Here is a 23,423-nt window from a genome sequence, read left to right as displayed (position 1 = left end):
TTAACTTCCTGACTGATGTCTTGAGATGTTGCTTCAATATATCCACATAATTTTCCTGCCACATGATGCCATCTATTTTGTGCACCAGTCCCTCCTGCAGTCCCTCCTGCAGCAAAGCACCCCCACAACATGATGCTGCCACCCCCGTGCTTTACGGTTGGGATGGTATTCTTTGGCTTGCAAGCCTCCCCCTTTTTCCTCCAAACATAACGATGGTCATTATGGCCAAACAGTTATATTCTTGTTTCATCAGACCAGAGGACATTTCTCCAAAAAGTACGATCTTTGTCCCCATGTGCAGTTCCAACCGTAGTCTAGCTTTTTTATGGCGTTTTTTTGAGCAGTGGCATCTCCTTTCGTGAGTGGCCTTTCAGGTTATGTCGATATAGGAGTGGATATAGATACTTTTGTACCTGTTTCATCCAGCATCTTCACAAGGTCCTTTGCTGTTGTTCTGGGATTGAATTGCACTTCTCGCACCAAAGTACATTCATCTCTAGGAGACAGAACGCATCTCCTTCCTGGGCGGTATGACGGCTGCGTGGTCCCATGGCGTTTATACTTGCGTACTATTGTTTGTACAGATGAACGTGGTACCTTCAGGCATTTGGATATTGCTCCCAAGGATGAACCAGACTTGTGGAGGTCTACAATTGTTTTCTGAGGTCTTGGCTGATTTCTTTTGATTTTTCCATGATGTCAAGCAAAGATGCACTGAGTTTGAAGGTAGGCCTTGAAATACATCCACAGGTACACCTCCAATTGACTAAAATTATGTAAATTAGCCTATCAGTAGGTCCTAAAGCCATGACATCATTTTCTGGAATTTTCCAAGCTGTTTAAATGCACAGTAAATTTAGTGTGTGTAAACTTCTGACCCACTGGAATTGAGATACAGTGAATTATAAGCGAAATAATCTGTCTGTAAACAATTGTTGGAAATATTACTGCGTAATTGTCATGCACAAAGTAGATGTCCTAACCGACTTGCCAAAACTATAGCTTGTTAACAAGACATTTGTGGAGTGTTTGAAAAACGAGTTTTAATGACTCCAACCTAAGTGTATGTAAACTTCCGAATTCAACTGTACAGACAACATCAATGGGTGAAAATCTGGTGCTTACCGGAATTAAAGAGAATGAAGGTGAGGAGCCAGAGAGAGTAGTGAAATAATTCATGGTTAAAGCACTGCAGATCCTAGGCTACATTGTTGACCAAATTAATCCTAAACACGTACATCGTTTTGGACAGAGAGAACAGCGATTGCATCCTTTAAAGACAGAGTAGTGGTTAAAAACCCGGGCAAAAGACTCGCCAACTTTAAATTGCAGAATGACGCAAAATACTGTATCCACTCTCAATGAAATAATAAAATATAACAATGAATAAAGAAATTATAACTACACTATAGTATTCAAGTTAGGGAATGTTGTAAAATAATTTGTATTCTATTTTTATTGTTGTGTAGGAAAATGGGTTGCCTGTTTGATTGGAAAAGCGTGATGAGTTAAATGAGTGAGTAAGGAAAACGGTTGCAAATGCCAGAGCCCATGTGTGTCTGCAAGCAGGAGTTGTGACAGAGCGAGTCTTCACTCTTGCGTAGATAGGGGATATACACTACCGTTCAAAAGTTTGGGGTCACTTAGAAATGTCCTTGTTTTTGAAAGAAAAGTTGTAAAAAAATTGTCCATTAAAATAACATCAAATTGATCAGAAATACAGTGTAGACATTGTAAATGTTGTAAATGACTATTGAAGCTGGAAACGGTAGATTTATTTATGGAATATCTACATAGGTGTAGAGAGACTCAGCAACCATCACTCCTGTGTTCCAATGGCACGTTGTGTTAGCTAATCCAAGTGCATCATTTTAAAAGACTAATTGATCATTTGAAAACTATTTTGCAATTATGTAAGCACAGCTGAAAATTGTTGTCCTGACGGTAGTGTAAATACGTAAAATAATACATACAGTACCAGTACCAGTCAAAAGTTTGGACACAAAAACTCATCCAAGTGTTTTTCTTTATTTTTACTATTTTCTACATTGTTGAATAATAGTGAAGACATCACAACTATGAAATAACACATATGAAATCATGAAGTAACCAAAAAAAGTGTTAAACATAGTTCATAGTTCTGATGTCTTCACTATTATTCTACAATGTAGAAAATAGTAAAAATAGAGAAAAACCCTGGAATGAGTGTACAAACTTTTGACTGGTAATGTATATGTTTACAAAACATATATGGGGATTGGAAATTATGCACACAATTACACTGATAGAAGCCACAATCTATCTGCAATATTAAAGCTGATCACCCCTTGAAAAAATAAATACATACAAATAAAAATAATTCAGTTGATGACTTTTTTTTCAAATCCAATGTATTTTCCACGTAGATTCCACGTCACAATAAGTTGACAAATTACACTGAAACAACATTGATTCAACCAGTTTGTGCCGAGTGGGTTACTTCTGAGTTTTTCCTTCTCTCAGTCGGACACACTCCATAGTGATGGCGGCGGTGGACTGTCCCATCTCCGTAGCCGGATCGCGGGTGTCATGTTGCCAGGCGGATAATAGGACTCGCCTCAATGAGCAAGCTTATTGGATCTTCCTCACAACTATAAGTGGTGCTCTAAATTGAACGCAATCCGTGTTTTTTTTTTTGCCGAGTGCGTTCATTACATTAGGTGGGAAGAGCTAGATAGCCGAGACAATATTGTGGGCGCTCATGCATAACCTGTGCTTATAGCTCACGAGAGATCACATTTCAATCACTCCCGAAACGCTCTGAGGTGGCTCGCCTTCCTGGCTTCTCTGGGGCCTTGCTGAGAACAAATTAGGTAATTAAAAATGACAACCTTTTGCTTTTTGAGCTACAAAACCCCGAGCTGGCGTTAATTGAAATCTTCAATCACAGAAATAGTGGGAGTATATAGGAAATCAAAGGAGCGGTGGCAGCCAAACTGACCATCATTAAGTAGCTCTATAACGAGCCTGTCTAGATCAGTGAGTCTGTTCTTTCTCTCAAACTATGCCGATCTGAGGTGAATGCTCAGATCTTATGTTCAACACAGTACAATTCAGTGACTCCACAGTTCTGTTGGAGCCACTGCCTTTGTAGCGATGGTGGTTTGAAACTACACTTGCGTGATGAGTAACCTTGCTTGAGACCTGAACTTGCACTGGCCATCCAATATCTTGCCCAGGCCTCACCTCAGTTGGCTAATAGTCTTGTAACACGCAGGAGACCTAGAATCAAACCGCTGTCCATCACACTTCCACCTACACCACAGGATGCTGCTGAGGGGAAAACGGCTCATAATAATGTCCGGAATGGAGCAAATGAAATGGCATCAAACACAAGGAAACCATGTGTTTGATACCATTCCACAAATTCTGCTCAAGCAACTTACCACGAGCCCGTTCTCCCCAATTAAGGTGACACCAACCTCCTGTGACCTACACAATAAACACGATTAATTCTGAATCAATGACCCAATTCTTACACACCAGGTATGATTATCTTTGTGTCAATAACTCAAAAGAGAACCCGAATTGAATCAGAGCAGAGATTTTTGCCACTATTGACAATCCAATCCCCGCCACCGAAGACAGACGTTCCTGCTTTGTGTGAGACCAAGTGTCTCTGGACCGATAAGCGTTTCATTTTGCCCGTGGTCCTGGGGTGCGATTGTTTAGGAGCTGGCAAACCTGTGCCTGTGTCAGCGCTGTAACTGTGGAGTGTAGGAGGGGTGAATGATTCTGTCTCACTAGGTGACTCTATTCTCACCCTGAGAGGAGCAACAATTCTGTATGCCACCGATCGATACGCCCCAGTGCCTGGCCTAAGAGAGCTTTACAATGTGGCTCTGTATAGGGCTTCTCATCCTTAACACCACTGCTGTATGGCTGCTATTGTAGAAGGGACCACTGTATATGGTCAGATAGGCTTTTGATATGTGCAAAACGAGAGCAGGTAGCCGTACTGTATGCTACGCTAGTCTTCATAAGTCTGTTCTGAGATCAGGCCCGGCTGCTACTGTGAGAGGAAAAATATGTCTGGGTAGGTTACGTTTGAATGATTCTGAGTTGTTGAGCTTTGATCCTTCAGAGAACCAAGGTTACATATATATCTGAACGTTTTGGATATGATAGTCAAGGGGAGAGTAGGTATGCTATGCTAACTAGGTGGCTAACTCTTCGTTCACCCCTGCATATGACTGGATAGGTATTAGCTACAGTGGACGCAATAGCTACTCACCATTCACCACTACCTCGATGTCAACAAAGTCGATCTCGCCGCGGGCCTCCACTCGCGCTTCGCAGCGGTACACGCCCTCGTCCGCTTTGGTCACCTTGTGGATCTGCAGGTTGTTGTTGGGCAGCACCTGGAACCTGCCTTCACAGGAGAGAGGGCAGGAGAGAAATAGAGGGTGGGGGGGGGGGGGGGCGTAGAGATAGAGTGACAGGGGAGCGATAGAGAGAGATATAGGGGGATAGAGCATGAGAAAGAAAGGTTGAACGAGAGGGGTAGAGAGTTAGAAAGAGACGGGAAATATGGAAAGAAAGATACAAGGAAAACAATAGAAAGGAAGTCTCATGACTCCAGTCACATACTTTCTATCAAATAATATTTTCATAAACCTTCACCATTTTTAGCTTTTAAAAATAAAGTTAGCTAAGCGATGTGAGATAAATACTTTAGTAATTAGGTCTGCAGTTCACAAAAAGTTTCCCATCCTTTATTGTTGTCACTGGCAGATAAGTGAGAACCCTATCTCTCTCTGTCAAGCGCAAAGGTATTTATAACCTTGTCCCGTAATTAGCGTAGAATAAAAAAAATACACTGCCATCTCTACCTTTAATCATTACCGCACGGCAAGGGGAGATAGGCCCTTCCCTTCAACGCACTTTGAAATTCAATTAATAAACCTAACTACATTCAAAGATTTCAAACAAATCTTTTTCCTAATCAGCCCAGGAAGTCTGTCTATGTGATGGGTGGATGAGGGGGAAAGTGTAGGAGGAGGAAAAGTAATGATTGGGTGACAGAGTATTGGTAAACAAGTCTGAACCTGCAAATTAACTTCTGTCCATCATGAACGAGCCATGAAGGTTTCCAATAGTCAAAGATACATTTCATTTCTTCTCCGTTCTTTCTCAGCCCCAAGATGTGTTCCAATAATCTAAGATACATTACTTTCCCTCTCCTATCATTCTAGCCCCCGAATGTGTTCTTGTCACGCCCTGATCTGTTTCACCTGTCCTTGTCTCCACCACCCTCCAGGTGTCGCCCATCTTCCCCACTTATCACGTTTTCTGTCTGTGTGTCAGTTCATTTTGTTTGTTCAAGTCAGCCTGCGTTTTGTCTCAGCTCCTGCTTTTCCCCAGTCTCTCTTTATCCTCGCCCTCCTGGTTTTGACCCTTGTCTGTCCTGACTCTGAGCCTGCCTGCCATCCTGTGCCTCTACTCTGGATTACCGACCTCTTCCTGACCTGACCCTGGGCCTGCCTGCGGTCCTGTGCCCCGACTCTGGATTACCGACCTCTGCCTGACCTGACCCTGGGCCTACCTGCCGTCCTGTACCTTTGCCCCACTACTCTGGATCGACCCCTGCCTGCCTTGACCTGTTGTTTGCCTGCCCCTGTTGTTGTAATAAACATTGTTACTTTAACACTGTCTGCACTTGGGTCTTACCTGAAACCTGATAGTTCTAATAGTCTAAAACAACTTTCTCTTCTCCTTTCTTTCTAAGCCATAGGATGTGTTCCAATCTAAGACACCGTTCTTTCCTTCTCCATTCCTCCTTAGTTACAGGATGTGTTCCAATAGTATACAACACTTTGTTTCCTTTCCTTTTAGGAGAAATGATCTGAAAGAACTCATTTAATGAAGAAAAAGTAAAGTAGAGAAATATGAAGGAATAATTTCCTGTGCTGTCACTTATAGTATCAGTGTTCAAGACAGATGGAATATCCCCTTCATATCCCAACATACTGTATGTCAACAACATAAGCACACAAAAAATAAGTGAAAAAATAATACAAAATAAAGTAAAAATAAATAATAATAATAATAATAATATTCTGTTCTTTCACTATTCAGTAGCCATGAAGAAAGGAAGATGTGATTCCCACAGATCTCAACAACATGGCAGCGAGCATCAGACCACCGACTGACATTTGCATCCTCTACTCTCCATCTTCTAGGCAGGCTCGTTAACATGTTTTATTGTCCAACAATATGTTTAATGAAATCACATGCTGTGGCTTTTATTGTTAGAACTTGCTATTTATAGCCTCAAACCCCTGACAGAATCTGGGGAATATATTTTTCATAATATTGGTTTGTTTACATAGGTTACATCCCAAAAGGCACCCTATTCCCTGTATAGTGCACTATGTTTGAACAGGGCCCATAGGGCACTTGTCAAAAGTAGTGCACTACATAGGGAATAGGGTGCCATTTGGGACACACTAGTAAGCACATTTATTCAACTGATGTCTCGAAACGGTGTGTGAAGCAATCTGACATATAAACTGAATTCATTTAATGTTAAATATTTTGATGCGCTAGCAAACCGTTAATTGGCTTCTGAAATCAATGATAATGTAATAATCAGCTGCTTCATTAAAAGCAGACTGTAAAATACCATCAAAGAGTGGGCCCAAAAAAATAACAAATATGTGGATCAAACGTATCCAATGACATGTTCACATGAAAATTATTTCTATATGGTCTGTACTGCTCAATAGATTACTTTTCAAGAGTCAAGTTATGTTGCTATTATGGTAGCTACAGTATGCACTTTACAAAGTTAGGCTTTAATTAACCAACTGGTAATTAGGTCCTTATTTTAACAAGCAAATAAGGTTTTCCAGCACATCAACAGAGGCAGCAAGTATCAAATGACCATAAGCAGACTTACTGTAGTGCTCCTCTGTGATCTCCATGCTCTTGAAGCCCTTTTGGTAGAACCAAGAGACTGCAGGTGCCGGCGAGGCGATGACGTCACACACCACCTCTGCCGCCTCGCCGTGACGGAACTCCTGGGGGGACCTCACGTCGCGGAATGTCAGCTTCTCTGTCAACATAGGAAATTAGGTAACAGGAAGTGAAGTCACATTAGAGACATGTCTTTCCAGGAGAGATTATGTTACAATATTCACGCAAGTATACCATTTAGAATGCATGGCCAGTACATTGCCTCGTTCTAAGTAGTAGGTGAGGGTGGACTTTGGAACAGAGACCGAGTTTGGGAAACCCTGCAGGTGAGTAGAGAGTTAACTCCATTCTATAGAACAAACTGTTTTACATATTGTCTATGGTTCAACACCACTGAGACAACTCAGATTATCTGTGGTCCAAAATAGTCCCATAAACATTCTCACAGCATATTGAATGAATCCTCCCACCCCGAATGTTCTGTTTGTAATCAAATGATTGATTCAACTTGTGCCGGTTTAAAGCTGTGGCACCTGTCTGACAAGCCCTGGCAGGTGGTTGATAGATTTCACCTGGGGAAAGCTGACTTAGAACCTGCGTTTCTCCTCTCTTATAAAACACTCCACCACCCTCTCAGAACCCGTAGTGCTGGCTAGTTCCGTCGACTTATCACACGCCGTATGTGTGTATGGAGAGAAAAATGTTGTGTGTGTGCGTGTGTGTGGCACGTGGAGTGTGTAACACCACCGGGTTATCCACTGTGTGTGGCAAAATGAAAGTGTGCATAAATCACGTGCATGGCCCTATCTATTTCAGTCCCTTCCACTAGATCACTCTGCAACCTAGCACATTAGCATTTTGCAATGTGATTTATGTCAGGCGGCTCTCCAAAACTTGCTTTTTTCTCCTCGCTGCTCTTTAACGTGCCTTGCATCCTCCTGACTCTGAATGTGAGATTCAACCCTCCTCATCTGCCGGTTTCATTCCACGGCACGTTTTAGAGCTGTTCGTGTATACATTTTGTTTTTCATTTTCTCAATCCGTCATTTGGTCTCTCTGTATCTCATTCCCTCACCCCCTCTCTTGTGCTCTGTCAGTCCCTTTAATTCCCTTACCCCCCTCTCTCTCATTCTCTCCCTCTCCTTCTCTCACCACCTCACTCTCAAATTCACTCACCCCTCTCTCTCCAGCTTTCTCTCTCTCTCGCCATCCATTTAATTCCCTCACTTCCTCTCTCTCTCTCTCATACCCCCTCTCTCTCCTTCCCCCAATTCTCTCCCTGGGATTCAAACACGTTGCTGTACTTGTTTTCATTTCCCGTATCCTTTGTCGTTACCCTGCTCGACAAGAAAATCAGTAAGAAAAACAAATCCTCTCGTGTAACAGTCTACCGCTCGCTTGACACCGTCAAATTGGTAGCACAGTGAGAATTTCTCTTCAGTCATTGCCCACATAGCTGCAAGGGCAACTGTCAAAGTGGGGTGACAAGCCAATTTTCTTGGATCTCCCTCAGGTGGGACATCGACTGCCTCCACTGTCTCCTATGTGGATCTCTGTTGGCCGGTGCTGGAAACTCTACACCTGTCAATTACTCAGCAGTGCAGATAATTATAGTCTTTCATCCGTAAGCTATAATAAAGCTATAATTTGAGTTTGAATATGGATAGCTTTCGTCAGGTTGTGAGTTGTGATGCACGAACGCATATAATAATGTCAAGACGTGTGCACGTGTGTATGCAGAATGTCACGACTCACAAATGGTCATGTACAGCACATTTACAGTGGCTTCCATTTTTCATAACATGTGGTGTTTATCACAAGAATATCATGTTCGGTATCGCCTCAGATGGGTGCTGGGTATGCTCAAGCCCTTCAGGTGACTAATCTCCCTGTTACTTCTCATACTTACTGAACACACAGAGCTGAACGGTGGCTGACTGACGTTGTCATGGATACGGCTGCCAAGCTGTAGTGCGTGAGAGAGGAGGTCAGAGGAGGTAGGGGGACTTGTGGAGCGGGTGAGAAAGGTAAGCGCACTCCAGAGGGGGGTGTGTGTGTGCGTGCACACGTGTGTGTGTGTGTGTGGAGGCGTGCGTGGGCATGCCTGTGTGCATATGTACATACACACACAGTACACACACCACACCGGTGATCCAAATCAAGCGTCTGCCAGATGGCTACCAGCGGCAGAACTCCTCCGTGTATCACGTCCCATTAACGACCACATAAGATTCCCTCTCCCATACGATTAGAGCTTGCCTCCGTCGCCTACACACATTCAGTACTATCCATCACACACACCGCCAGACCCAGCGAACAATCATTATACTCTTTAATGGGCAAGTGGGTACAGCGGTGCAATGAAATGTAAATATGGTGTATCTTTATGATCTAACAGAGGAGACGGCGATGTATTCAACTCATGCCTTTGTATGTCTGGAGGACCCTACAGAGGCTGGAATGGATACAGAGGGAATGCAGAGAGTGTGGTGTGTGTGTTCTTCTCTGTTACATATGCATGTAAGTGACACTCACGGTACATCTCCAGCACCATGGTGGCCTCCTGTGTCTGTCCCTGGGCGTCGGTGGTCTGGCAGCGGTAGATGCCCGCGTCCTCCACTACAGCGTTGTAGATGGTCAGCCTGGAGCTGTCCTCCCCGGTGTGCAGGGCCACACGCTGGGATGACACGATACGCTCCCCCTGGGGGTTAAACCACTCCAACTTCACTGGCTCGCCGATCACTGGGGAGGGAGAGAGAACTTATAGGTAACATTAAGGAACTGTAAAAAGAACCAAGCCAAGTAGTAGACTATAGAGCAGTATTTCCCAAACCTCCCCTTGAGTACCCCACCATTAGTTCCACTTATATATTCATAAGCACACCTGAAATAAATGGTAGCCTAATCAGCTCTTTTTCAACATGGGAAAGTTATGCTTCTTTGAAAATTGTTAAACGTGTTATCCCACTTTGGAGACAAGTAGCAGAAAGTGCAGTTTAATGATTTACACACTTTCTAGAGCATTGGTGCCCAGGACGTCGATCGCGTTCGACAGCGAACTTCTTTCTAGTAGACCGCATAAACGTTTTAAAAATGTATGGACATAAAAATATATATTTTTGCAATTCACAGTGTTACCATTGAGTCTGCTTAAAAATAAAGGTCCACAGTTCTGAAGCACCGTAAGCTTTGCTCACAGATTAGCTTCTTTCTTGAATATTATCGCACCGCCAAAATAAAATAAACTGCTTGATTTACATAAAATAAAAAATATAGTTGCTACATTTGTTTTCCAAACTGTTCGCTACCATAGAAACCGTCTGCAGTTAGTACGTTTCCGTTTCCACGATAGTGAGACCTGTATGTGTCGAGTTGCTATGCTTTATCTTGACCAGGTCGCAGTTGCAAATGAGAACTTGTTCTCAACTAGCCTACCTGGTTAAATAAAGGTGAAATAAAAATGTAATAAAACAGACCTGTAACAGAATATTATTTGTTGTTCCAGTGCTAGTCATTTTTTTTACGACATTTGTTTTGTGAAGTTGCAGTTACGTTTTTAATTTGAGTGCTGGACCAAGCAGCAAGAAATTGAAAATCTACCACTTTCACAGTGAGTGGGAGGAAGATTATTTTTTCACCACAATAAATTCAAAATGTGTGTGTCTGATCTGGCATTCAAACGTTGCTAAGAAGGGAAATGTCGAGAGGCTGTCACGGATTTCGTCGTGTTGTTGAAGGGAAGACCAAAATGCAGCGGGTATGTGGATACTCATTCTTTTCATGGGAAAAAAACGAACAGCATCCACAGGAAAAAACAAAACAATAAACAGGACTCACGACAGTGTTGCAGGCTCAACAAGCAGTGCTCACAAACAATTCCCCACAAACACACAGACAAACACACCCAACTAATATAGGACTCCCAATCAAAGGCAACACCACACACCTGCCTTCAATTGGAAGTCCACCCCAATTAACTATACATAGAACAACCCAACCTAGACAGAACATACAAAACACACTCCTTCTGCCACGCCCTGACCAAAACTTATACACCTACTCCACCTGCTGGTCAGGACGTGACAGAGGCATTTCAAAACTGTTCACAGGAAATATGAAAGTGACTTTCCAGCTAAAAGTGAACTACAGAAGAGAAAAGTAAGAGTTGAAGTCTCAACTAGGTGGCCAAAAATCGATATTTCCAAAGCCAAGCTCAAAATCAAAGGCAGCCACGATTGCATCATGTCAGGTGAGTCGCATACTAGCAAAGCACAAGAAACTGTTCCAGGATGGAGAAATGGTAAAAGAGGCCTTATTAGAGACAGCAGAATCATTGTTTGATGATTTCAAAAGTAAATCAGAAATCATTTCCACTATTAAGAATGTTCAGCTATCCAGGAATATGTTTTCGTTTCAGTGTCCTCCATCTCCTCTAACCGAAGCTAATTGTATGGCTTTTTTCTATTAATAATGTAAAATGAACAGCCATACAGAAAGACTCATGTGAAGGTGAAATTACAGAGGAGGAACTTCTTGATGCAGTTAAAGCCTTTAAGTCCTTTTTTGATATACTCAGAGGACTGTTATAAGCATGTTTTAACCACTTATATGTAAATGGTAGATTATCAGACACTCAACAAGGTCTAATTTCATTATTACTGAAACAGGATACACATGGGAAATATAAAGACCCAGTCTGTAAAAAAATGTGTGACATGTTGTGATGCAAAAATTCTAGCAAAATGTATAGCACAAAGAATTGAAAAGGTATTGTCGGACATTATTCATTCTAATCAGACAGGTTTTTTACATGAGTGATACATTGGAGATAATATGAGGCAAGTACTGGAAACAACAGAACACTATAAAAAAATCTGGGAAACCAGGCCTGCTATTCATAGCGTACTTAGAAACGGCTTTTGATAAAGTACAACTGGAGTTTATATATAAATGCCTGGAACATTTCAATTTTGGAGAAACTCTTATAAAATGGGTTAAAATAATGTATAGTAACACTAGGTGTAAAATAACAAATAATGGCTACATCTCAGAAAGTGTTAAAAAAAAAACTGTCCACTATCGGCATATCTACAGTTGAAGTCAGAAGTTTACATACACTTAGGCTGGAAATCATTAAAACTTGTTTTTCAACCACTCCCCAAATTTCTTGTTATAAAACTATAGTTTTGGCAAGTCGGTTAGGACATCTACTTTGTGCATGACAGTAATTTCTCCAACAAATGTTTACAGACAGATTATTTCACTTATAATTCACTGTATCTCAATTCCAGTGGGTCAGAAGTTTACATACATTAAGTTGACTGTGCCTTTAAACTGCTTGGAAAATTCCAGAAAATGATGTCATGGCTTTAGAAGCTTCTGATAGGCTAATTGACATCATTTGAGTCAATTGGAGGTGTACCTGTGGATGTATTTCAAGGCCTACCTTCAAACTCAGTGCCTCTTTGCTTGACATCATGGGAAAATCAAAATAAATCAACTAAGACCTCAGAAAAAAAATTGTAGACCTCCACAATTCTGGTTCATCCTTGGGAGCAACTTCCAAACGCCTGAAGGTACCACGTTCATCTGTACAAACAATAGTACGGAAGTATAAACACCATGGGATCACACAGCCGTCATACCGCTCAGGAAGGAGACGCGTTCTGTCGCCTAGAGATGAACATACTTTGGTGTTAAAAGTGCAAATCAATCCCAGAGCAACAGCAAAGGACCTTGTGAAGATGCTGGAGTAAACAGGTACAAAAGTTTGTATATTCACAGTAAAACGAGTCCTATATCGACATAACCTGAAAGGCCGCTCGGCAAGGAAGAAGCCCCTGCTCCAAAACCGCCATAAAAAAAAACAGCCTACGGTTTGCAACTGCACATGGGGACAAAGATTTTACATTTTCGAGAAATGTCCTCTGGTCTGATGAAACAAGAATATAACTGTTTGGCCATAATGACCATCGTTATGTTTGGAGGAAAAAGGGGGAGGCTTACAAGCTGAAGAACAGCATCATGTTGTGGGGGTGCTTTGTTGTAGGAGGGACTATTGCACTTCACAAAATAGATGGCATCATGAGGCAGGAAAATTATGTGGATATATTGAAGCAACATCTCAAGACATCAGTCAAGAAGTTAATGCTTGGTCACAAGTGCGTCTTCCAAATGGACAATGACCCCAAGCATACTTCCAAAGTTGTGGCAAAATGGCTGAAGGACAACAAAGTTAAGGTATTGGAGTGGCCATCACAAAGCTCTGACCTCAATCCCATAGAAAATGTGTGGGCAGAACTGAAAAAGTGTGTGCGAGCAAGGAGGCCTACAAACCTGACTCAGTTACACCAGCTCTGGCAGGAGGAACTTATTGTGGGAAGCTTGTGGAAGGCTACCTGAAACATTTGTCCCAAGTTAACCAATTTAAAGGCAATGCTACCAAATACTAATTGAGTGTATGCAAACTTCTGACCCACCGGGGATGTGATGAAAGAAAGAAAAGTTGAAATATATCATTCTCTACTGTTATTCTGACATTTCACATTCTTAAAAGAAAAGTGGTGATCCTCACTGACCTAAGACAGGACATTTTTACGAGAATTAAATGTCAGGAATTGTGAAAAACTGAGTTTAAATGTATATGTAAACTTCTGACTTCAACTGTATTTACTATGGCCATCGAAATGTTAGCTATTAAAATCAGATCAAACAATAATATCAAGGGATTAGAAATACAGGACTTAAAAACAAAGGTGTCATTGTACACTGATGATTCATGTTTTCTTTTAAATCAACAACTTGGATCCCTCCACAGCCTCAGAGGATCTAGAACATGTTTCTGTACTATATTACATAATGGATCATAAAAAAAAAAATACTACTTTTACTTTACTGTGTAGTTTACCAATAAAATGGTCTAATGGTGATGTAGATATACATATCCTGAATAAATAAATTCTCACTCCAATACATTTTTATAGAAATGTAGCAAAAATAGGTAAGATCTTGCTGCCATGGAAAGGTAAATAACTTTTTATTTGTTATTAAGGCTTTAGTCATATCCTAGTTTACCTATTTGCTTATGGTCTTGCCTACACTTAAAAGTGTTTTATTATATGAGAAAAAAAAAATCTATTTTATTTGGAATGGCAAGCCAGACAAAATTAAAACGGGCCTATTTATATAATGAATATGAATTTGGAGGGCAGAATTTATTAAATATTAACGCATTAGACCTCTCACTAAAGGCTTCAGTCATGCAAAAGTTATATTTAAATCCAAACTGGTTCTCTAGCAAATTAGTAAGAATGCCTCAACCTGTCATGTCCTGACCAATAAAAGGGGTTATTTGTCATTGTAGTTTGGTCAGGGCGTGGCAGGGGGTGTTTGTTTTGTGTGTTTCTGGTTTAGGTTCTATGTTTTCTATGTTTAAATCTAGTTTTCTATGTTGGTGTTTTGGTAGGATCTCCAATTGGTGGCCATATTTAGTTGGGGTTTGTTTCACTTGTGTTTTGTGGGTGGTTATTTTCTGTATAGCCTGTGTGCCTTACGGAACTGTTTCGTCGTTTTGTTTAAGTGTTCACGTTACTTTAAATAAATTAAGAAGATGAGCACTTTACCCACTGCGCCTTGGTCCAATCCTTACGACGCCTATGACACAACCTATGTTCAAGAAGGGCCTTTTTTCCCTTTATTCCGATTACAATCTCTCACTTTCAGTCATTTGACAAATAAATAATCTCCCAAATATCGCTATTTTTAAAACAAGCCATAGAAAGTTGTTTGCAATTTCAATTTAATCCACCAAAAAAGAAAGAACAAATAATACAACAAATATTGTGGTTAAACTCCAATATACTAATTGATAAAATAGGTATAATCTTTGTAAATGATATCATAAATACCACAGGTGGAGTTGTCATACATGCAGCTAACCAAAATTACAACCAACTAATTGCAGCATAACCGCAAATATGGAAGAGGAAAGTAGAAGGGGGGGAAAAGTAAGGAACTTGTCTGTCGGCTCTGCATTAAAGACCATAATTGGTTAAAGAAAATTGTGAGAAATAAAAAAAGTATACCAGTTTCATTTAAGGACCCAAAAATTGGCAGCCGTGCCATATAGATTGCAAAATAGAAGGGAAGAGATTTTTGACGTACCAATTCCATGGCACACGGTTTATGAACTGATACGCAAAACCATGCTGGATTCAAAATTCTTATTATTCTTATTATACAGAATTCTTGCAACCAACAGAATGTTATTTACATAGGGGATACAACCTTCCCAGCTCTGCAGATTTTGCTGCGAAGAGGCAGAATCCTTAGATAATTTGTTTTGGTACTGTCCATATGTAGCTTGTTTTTGGTCACAGATCCAGGAATGGCTGAATAATTGCAACATTTACCTGGAGCTAACCCTGCAGATTGCCCAGTTGTGCTATCTGAAAAGTCAGTCAATCAATAATGTAATAATACTTTTGGCAAAAATGTTTATTTTCAATTTACAATCTGTAGGAACAATGAGAATAGAAAAGTTCAGAATGTTTGTGTAACATCACAGTACAGTTGAAAAATATATGTCAAATAGAAATCCAATATGGAAGGTGTAAAGAGATAGATGGGAGGGGTTGAATGGAGCTGAAGGTTGGGACTAATAACAAGCTAACTAATGTAAAACATACTGTGCCCATAAAATGTGTATAAGTTAAGATTTTTTTTTGAAAGAGCACAGTTTGAAATATATGGCAAATAAAACCGGATGGACATCATAAATATATGGGAGAGGTAGAGGAAGGACAAGAGTTAAAAACAAACAAAAAAAACTATTGTAAAAAAGATGTATAAAGTATGTATAAGCTGGAAATACAGGCATACGCATTGTTGTTCACTAGTTTGCTCCAATTGGGGGAGGGGTAGTAGGGTTGGAAAGTAATAAAGGAAATATATAAAAAAAAAACGTGTATGAACACTACCGTTCAAAAGTTTAGGGTCACTTAGAAATGTTCTTGTTTTTGAAAGAAAAGCTCATTTTTGTCCAGTAAATTAACATCAAATTGATCAGAAATACAGTATAGACATTGATAAGGTTGTAAATGACTATTGTAGCTGGAAACAACTGAATTTTAATGGAATATCTACATAGGCCCATTATCAGCAACCATCACTCCTGTTAGCTAATCCAAGTTTATGATTTTAAAAGGCCAATTGATCATTAGAAAACACTTTTGCATTTATGCTAGCACAGCTGAAAACTGTCCTGATAAAGAAGCAATAAAACTGGCTGTCACACCCTGACCTGAGAGAGAGGGTTTGTTTCTCTGTGGTGAGGTCAGGGTGTGGGGTGGGCATTCTATGGTTTCTATTTCTTTGTTTTGAGCCGAGTATGGTTCCTAATCAGAGGCAGCTGTCTATCGTTGTCTCTGATTAGGAATCATACATAGGCAGCCTTTCCCCACCTGTAGTTGTGGGATCTTAATTTTGTATTGCTTGTTATAGCCTGCAAGACGGGACGGTCATATTCATTGTTTATTCTTTTGTTTGTAGTGTTCGGAGGTAGAATAAATTACAACGATGAACACTTACCACGCTGCACTTTGTGCCACTCCTTTTGACGATCGTGACACTGGCCTTCTTTAGACTAGTTACGTATCTGGAGTGTTAGCATTTGTGGGTTTGATTACAGGCTCAAAATCACCAGAAACAAAGGACTTTCTTCTGAAACTCGTCAGTCTATTCTTGTTCTGAGAAATTAAGGCTATTCCATGCGAGAAATTGCCAAGAAACTGAAGATGTCATACAACGCTGTGTACTACTCCCTTCACAGAACAGTGCAAACAGGCTCTAACAAGAATAGAAAGAGGAGTGGGAGGCCCAGGTGCACAACTGAGCAACAGGACAAGTACATTAGAGTGTCTAGTTTGAGAAACTGACGCCTCACAAGTCCTTAACTGGCAGCTTCAGTAAATAGTATCCGCAAAACACCAGTCTCAACATCAACAGTGAAAAGATGACTCCGGGATGCTGGCCTTCTAGGCAGAGTTCCTCTGTCCAGTGTCTGTGTTCTTTTGCCCATCTTCATCTTTTATGGGCCAGTCTGAGATATGTTTTTTTCTTCGCAACTCTGCCTCTGACACCACCTGCTATAAAGGTCCTGGATGGCAGGAAGATTGGCCCCAGTGATGTACTGGGCCGTACGCACTTCCCTCTGTAGTGCCTTGCGGTCGTAGGCCGAGCAGTTGCCATACCAGGCAGTGATGCAACTAGTCAGGATGCTCTCGCCAGTGCAGCTGTAGAACCTTTTGAGGATCTAAGGACCCATGCCAAATCTTTTCAGTCTCCTGAGGGGGAATAGGTTTTGTTGTGCCCTCTTCACAACTGTCTTGGTGTGCTTGGAAAATTTTTGTTTGTTGGTGATGCTGACACCAAGGAACTTGAAGCTCTCAACCTGCTCCACTACAGCCCTGTCGATGGAGAATGGGGGCCTGCTCGGTACTCCTTTTCCTGTAGTCCACAATCATCTCCTTTGTCTTGATTACGTTGAGAGGTTGTTGTACTGGCACTGGTCTCTGACCTCTTCCCTATAGGCTGTCTCGTCGTTGTTGGTGATCAGGCCTACCAATGTTCTGTCATCGGCAAACTTAATGATGGTGTTGGAGTCGTGCCTGGCCATGCAGTCATGAGTGAACAGGGAGTACAGGAGAGGACTGAGCACACACCCCTGAGGGGCCCCCGTGTTGAGGATCAGCGTGGCGGATGTGTTGTTACATACCCTTAGCACCAGGGGGCGGCCCGTGATTCTAGGGTTTCTGGGATAATGGTGTTGATGTAATACATGACCAGCTTTTTAAAGCACTTCATGTTACAGACGTGAGTGCTATGGGTCGGTAGTCATTTAGGCAGGTTACCTTAGTGTTCTTGGGCACAAGGACTATGGTGGTCTGCTTGAAACATGTTGGTATTACAGACTCGGACAGGGAGAGGTTGAAAACGTCAGTGAAGACACTTGCCAGATGGTCAGCGCATGCTCGGGGTACACGTCCTGGCAATCCATCTGGCCCTGTGGCCTTGTGAATTTTGTCCTGTTTAAAGGTCTCACTCATATCAGCTAGAGAGTGTGATCACACTGTCATCCAGAACAGCTGATCCTCTCATGCATGCTTCAGTGTTACTTGCCTAGAAGCGAGCATAGAAGTAATTCAGCTCGTCTTGTAGGCTCGTATCACTGGGCAGCATGCGGCTGTGCTTCGCTTTGTAGTCTGTAATAGTTTGGAAGCCTTGCCACATCCAATGAGCGTCGGAGCCAGTGTAGTACGATTCAATCTTAGTCCTGTATTGAGGCTTTGCCTGTTTGATGGTTCGTCAGAGGGCAGAGCAGGATTTCTTATAAGCATCCGGGATAGAGTCCCGCTCTTTGAAAGCGGCAGCTCTAATCTTTAGCTCAGTGCAGATGTTGCCTGTAATCGATGGCTTCTGGTTGGGGAATGTACAGTTGAAGTCAGACGTTAACATACACCTTAGCCAACTACATTTAAACTCAGTTTTTCACAATTCCTGACATTTAATCCTAGTAAGAATTCCCTGATTTAGGTCAGTTAGGAGCAACACTTTATTTTAAGAATGTGAAATGTCAGAATAATAGCAGATAGAATGATTTATTTCAGCTTTTATTTCTTTCATCACATTCCTAGTGGGTTAGAAGTTTACATATACTCAATTAGTATTTGGTAGCATTGCCTTTAAATTGTTTAACTTAGGTAAAGCATTTTGGGTAGCCTTCCACAAGCTTCCCACAATAAATTGGGTAAATTTTGGCTCATTCCTCCTCACAGAGCTGGTGTAACTGAGTCAGGTTTGTAGGCCTCCTTGCTCGCACACACTTTTTCAGTTCTGCCCACAAATGTTCTATAGGATTGAGGTCAGGGCTTTGTGATGGCCACTCCAATAACTTGACATTGTTGTCCTTAAGCCATTTTGCCACAACTTTGGAAGTATGCTTGGGGTCATTGTCCATTTGGAAGACCCATTTGCGACCAAGCTTTAACTTCCTGACTGATGTCTTGAGATGTTGCATCAATATATCCACATAATTTTCCTGCCTCATGATGCCATCTGTTTTGTAAAGTGCAACAGTCCCTCCTGCAGCAAAGCACCCCCACAACATGACGCTGCCACCCCCGTGCTTCACGGTTGGAATGCTGTTCTTTGGCTTGGAAGCCTCCCCCTTTTCCTCCAAACATAATGATGGTCATTATGGCCAAACAGTTCTATTCTTGTTTCATCAGCCCAGAGGACATTTCTCCAAAAAGTACGATCTTCGTCCCCAATTTTCCAAGCTGTTTAAAGGCACAATCAACTTAATTTATGTAAACTTCTGACCCACTGGAATTGAGATACAGTGAATTATAAGTGAAATAATCTGTCTGTAAACAATTGTTGGAAAAATGACTTTTGTCATGCACAAAGTAGATGTCCTAACCGACTTGCCAAAACTATAGTTTGTTAACAAGACATTTGTGGAGTGGTTGAAAAACGAGTTTCAACGACTCCAACCTAAGTGTATGTAAACTTCTGACTGCAACTGTACAGATTTACCTCAACTATCCTGTACATAGCCTCGTTATTGTTATTCTTATTTTGTTACTTTTTATTATTACTTTTTATTTTAGTCTACTTGGTAAATATTTTCTTCTTCTTGAACTGCACTGGTTAAAGGCTTGTAAGGAACCATTTCACGGTAAAGTCTACACTTGTTGTATTCGGCGCATGTGACAACTAACGTTTAATTTAATTTGGTTTGATTCGACTTACAGTTGACCGCGGCAGCACTAGCAGGGCAGAATTTTTATGAACTGACTTGTTGGAAAGGTGACATCCTATAAGGGTGCCAAGTTGAAAGTCACTAAGCTCTTCAGTAAGGCCATTCTACTGCCAATGTTTGTCTATGGAGATTGCATGTCGGTGTGCTTGATTTTATACACCTGGTAGCAACAGGTGTGGCTGAAATATCCGAGTCCACAAATTTGAAGGGGTGTCCACATACTTTTGTATAAGGTCATGGCCAAAAGTTTTGAGAATGACACAAATATTAATTTCCAAAGTTTGCTGCTTCAGTGTCTTTTAGATATTTTTGTCAGATGCTAATATGGAATACTGAAGTATAATTACAAGCATTTCATAAGTGTCAAAGGCTTTTATTGACAATTACATGAAGTTGATGCAAAGAGTCAATATTTGCAGTGTTGACTCTGCTTTTTAACCTGTTAGGGCTAGGGGGCAGCATTTGCACGTCTGGATAAAAAAAATGTACCCGATTTAATCTGGTTACTAATCCTACCCAGTAACTACAATATGCATATACTTATTATATATGGATAGAAAACACTCTAAAGTTTCTAAAACTGTTTGAATGGTGTCTGTGAGTATAACATAACTCATTTGGCAGGCAAAACCCTGAGACATTTTCTGACAGGAAGTGGATACCTGATGTGTTGTATTGACTTTAAACCTATCCCATTGAAAAACACAGGGGCTGAGGAATATTTTGGCACTTCCTATTGCTTCCACTAGATGTCACCAGCCTTTACAAAGTGTTTTGAGTCTTCTGGAGGGAGATCTGACCGAACAAGAGCCATGGAACGATGATGTCCCATTAGACACCTGGCGCGCGAGTTCATGTTGGGTACCCTCGTTCCAATACGTTATAAAAGAGTATGCATTCGTCCACCTTGAATATTATTCATGTTCTGGTTAAAAAAGGCCCTAATGATTTATGCTATACAACGTTTGACATGTTTGAACGAACGGAAATATATTTTTTCCCCTCGTTCATGACGAGAAGTCCGGCTGGCTTAGATCATGTGCTAACAAGACAGAGATTTTTGGACATAAATGATGAGCTTTTTTGAACAAAACTACATTCGTTATGGACCTGTGATACCTGGAAGTGACATCTGATGAAGAGAATCAAAGGTAATGGATTATTTACATAGTATTTTCGATTTTAGATCTCCCCAACATGACGTCTAGTCTGTATCGCAACGCGTATTTTTCTGGGCGCAGTGCTCAGATTATTGCAAAGTGTGATTTCCCAGTAAGGTTATTTTTAAATCTGGCAAGTTGATTGAGTTCAAGAGATGTAAATCTATAATTCTTTAAATGACAATATAATATTTTACCAAATGTTTTCTAATTTTAATTATTTAATTTGTTACGCTGACTTGACTGCCGGTTATTGGAGGGAAACGATTTCCTCAACATCAATGCCATAGTAAAACGCTGTTTTTGGATATAAATATGAACTTGATAGAACTAAAAATGCATGCATTGTCTAACATAATGTCCTAGGAGTGTCATCTGATGGAGATTGTAAAAGGTTAGTGCATCATTTTAGCTGGTTTTATGGTTTTGGTGACCCTGTCTTTGACTTGACAAAACATTACACACAACTCTTGTAAATGTACTGTCCTAACATACTCTAAATTTATGCTTTCGCCGTAAAACCTTTTTGAAATCGTAAAACGTGGTTAGATTAAGGAGATGTTTATCTTTCAAATGGTGTAAAATAGTTGTATTTTTGAAAGATTTGAATTTTGACAATTATTTGGATTCAAATTTGCCGCTCTTGAAATGCACCTGCTGTTGATGGAGTGCACCACGGGTGGCACGCTAGCGTCCCACCTAGCCCATAGAGGTTAAAGACCTCTGCAATTCCGCCCTGGCATGCTGTCAATTAACTTCTGGGCCACATCCTGACTGATGGCAGCCCATTCTTGCACAATCAATGCTTGGAGTTTGTCAGAATTTGTGGGGTTTTGTTTGTCCACCCGCCTCTTGAGGATTGACCACAAGTTCTCAATGGGATTAAGGTCCGGGGAGTTTCCTGGCCATGGACCCAAAATATTGATGTTTTGTTCCCCGAGGCACTTAGTTATCACTTTTGCCTTATGGCAAGGTGCTTCATCATGCTGGAAAAGGCATTGTTCGTCACCAAACTGTTCCTGGATGGTAGGGAGAAGTTGCTCTCGGAGGATGTGTTGGTACCATTCTTTATTCATGGCTGTGTTCTTAGGCAAAATTGTGAGTGAGCCCACTCCCTTAGCTGAGAAGCAACCCCACACATGAATGGTGTCAGGATGCTTTACTGTTGGCATGACACAGGACTGATGGTAGCGCTCACCTTGTCTTCTCCGGACAAGCTTTTTTCCAGATGCCCCAAACAATCGGAAAGGGGATTTATCACAGAGAAAATGACTTTACCCCAGTCCTCAGCAGTCCAATCCCTGTACCTTTTGCAGAATATCAGTCTGTCCCTGATGTTTTTCCTGGAGAAAAGTGGCTTCTTTGCCACCCTTCTTGAAACCAGGCCATCCTCCAAAAGTCCTCGCTTCACTGTGCGTGCAGATGCACTCACACCTGCCTGTTGCCATTCCTGAGCAAGCTCTGTACTGGTGGTGCCCCGATCCCGCAGCTGAATCAACTTTAGGAGACGGTCCTGGCGCTTGCTGGACTTTCTTGGGTGCCCTGAAGCCTTCTTCACAACAATTGAACCACTCTCCTTGAAGTGCTTGATGATCCGATAAATGGTTGATTTAAGTGCAATCTTACCGGCAGCAATATCCTTGCCTGTTAAACCCTTTTTGTGCAAAGCAATGATGACTGCACGTGTTTCCTTGCAGGTAACCATGGTTGGCAGAGGAAGAACAATGATTTCAAGCATCACCCTCCTTTTGAAGCTTCCAGTCTGTTATTTGAACTCAATCAGCATGACAGGAGTGATCTCCAACCTTGTCCTCGTCAACACTCACACCTGTGTTAACGAGAGAATCACTGACATTATGTCACCTGGTCCTTTTGTGGCAGGGCTGAAATGCAGTGCAAATATTTTTTAGGGATTCAGATCATTTGCATGGCAAAGAGGGACTTTGCAATTAATTGCAATTCATCTGATCACTCTTCATAACATTCTGGAGTATATGCAAATTGCCATCATACAAACTGAGGCAGCAGACTTTGTGAAAATGAATATTTGTGTCATTCTCAAAACTTTTGGCCACGACTGTATATGGTGTTGGTGTGTGTAGTGTGATATCACATATAGCAAAAAGGAAAGACGTGTAAGGATGAGGATATCAGTCCAATAACAACTATTTCAGACAGTGGGTCAGATGTGACAAGGTTTTCCCTTAATTTCTATGTAAATCTGTCAAAACTCATGAGCTACCATTTCCATACACATAGCCTCATCTGCCAATATATATTCATATTTATTCACTGACCTGCGAAGCTGCATAACTTTTAATATATTAGTGAATTACATACAATTATTAAGATATCAATATTTAAATTTCCATCTGACAGTCAAACATTAAAGCTTCACTGTGTAACTATGTGTTTACAAGTGTTTATGGAGACCCCCTCTGGCAATTTTTCTAGATTTGAACATGATATCCCAGAAACCCCAA

The 23,423-nt window shown here is 41.1% G+C and overlaps 1 protein-coding gene across 2 annotated transcripts in view; it reads right to left on the bottom strand.

Annotated features, from left to right (window-relative positions):
* Positions 1-23,423, bottom strand: part of ncam2a (neural cell adhesion molecule 2a) — a 433,491-nt gene that overhangs the window by 108,660 nt on the left and 301,408 nt on the right. For both annotated transcript variants that reach the window (XM_014151337.3, XM_014151338.3), the window contains exons 3-5: positions 9,493-9,699; positions 6,941-7,096; positions 4,274-4,411 (exon numbers count right to left, since the gene is read on the bottom strand). In XM_014151337.3, coding sequence (XP_014006812.3) covers positions 4,274-4,411; positions 6,941-7,096; positions 9,493-9,699 — 501 coding nt within the window. The remainder of the gene's footprint in view (positions 1-4,273; positions 4,412-6,940; positions 7,097-9,492; positions 9,700-23,423) is intronic.

The sequence above is a fragment of the Salmo salar genome, chromosome 17 (assembly GCF_965601325.2).
Source record: "Salmo salar chromosome 17, fSalSal1, whole genome shotgun sequence".
Classification (NCBI taxonomy): Eukaryota; Metazoa; Chordata; class Actinopteri; order Salmoniformes; family Salmonidae; genus Salmo; species Salmo salar.
Note: the sequence above shows the minus strand (reverse complement) of the source record. Positions and strands in the feature narration are given on the sequence as shown.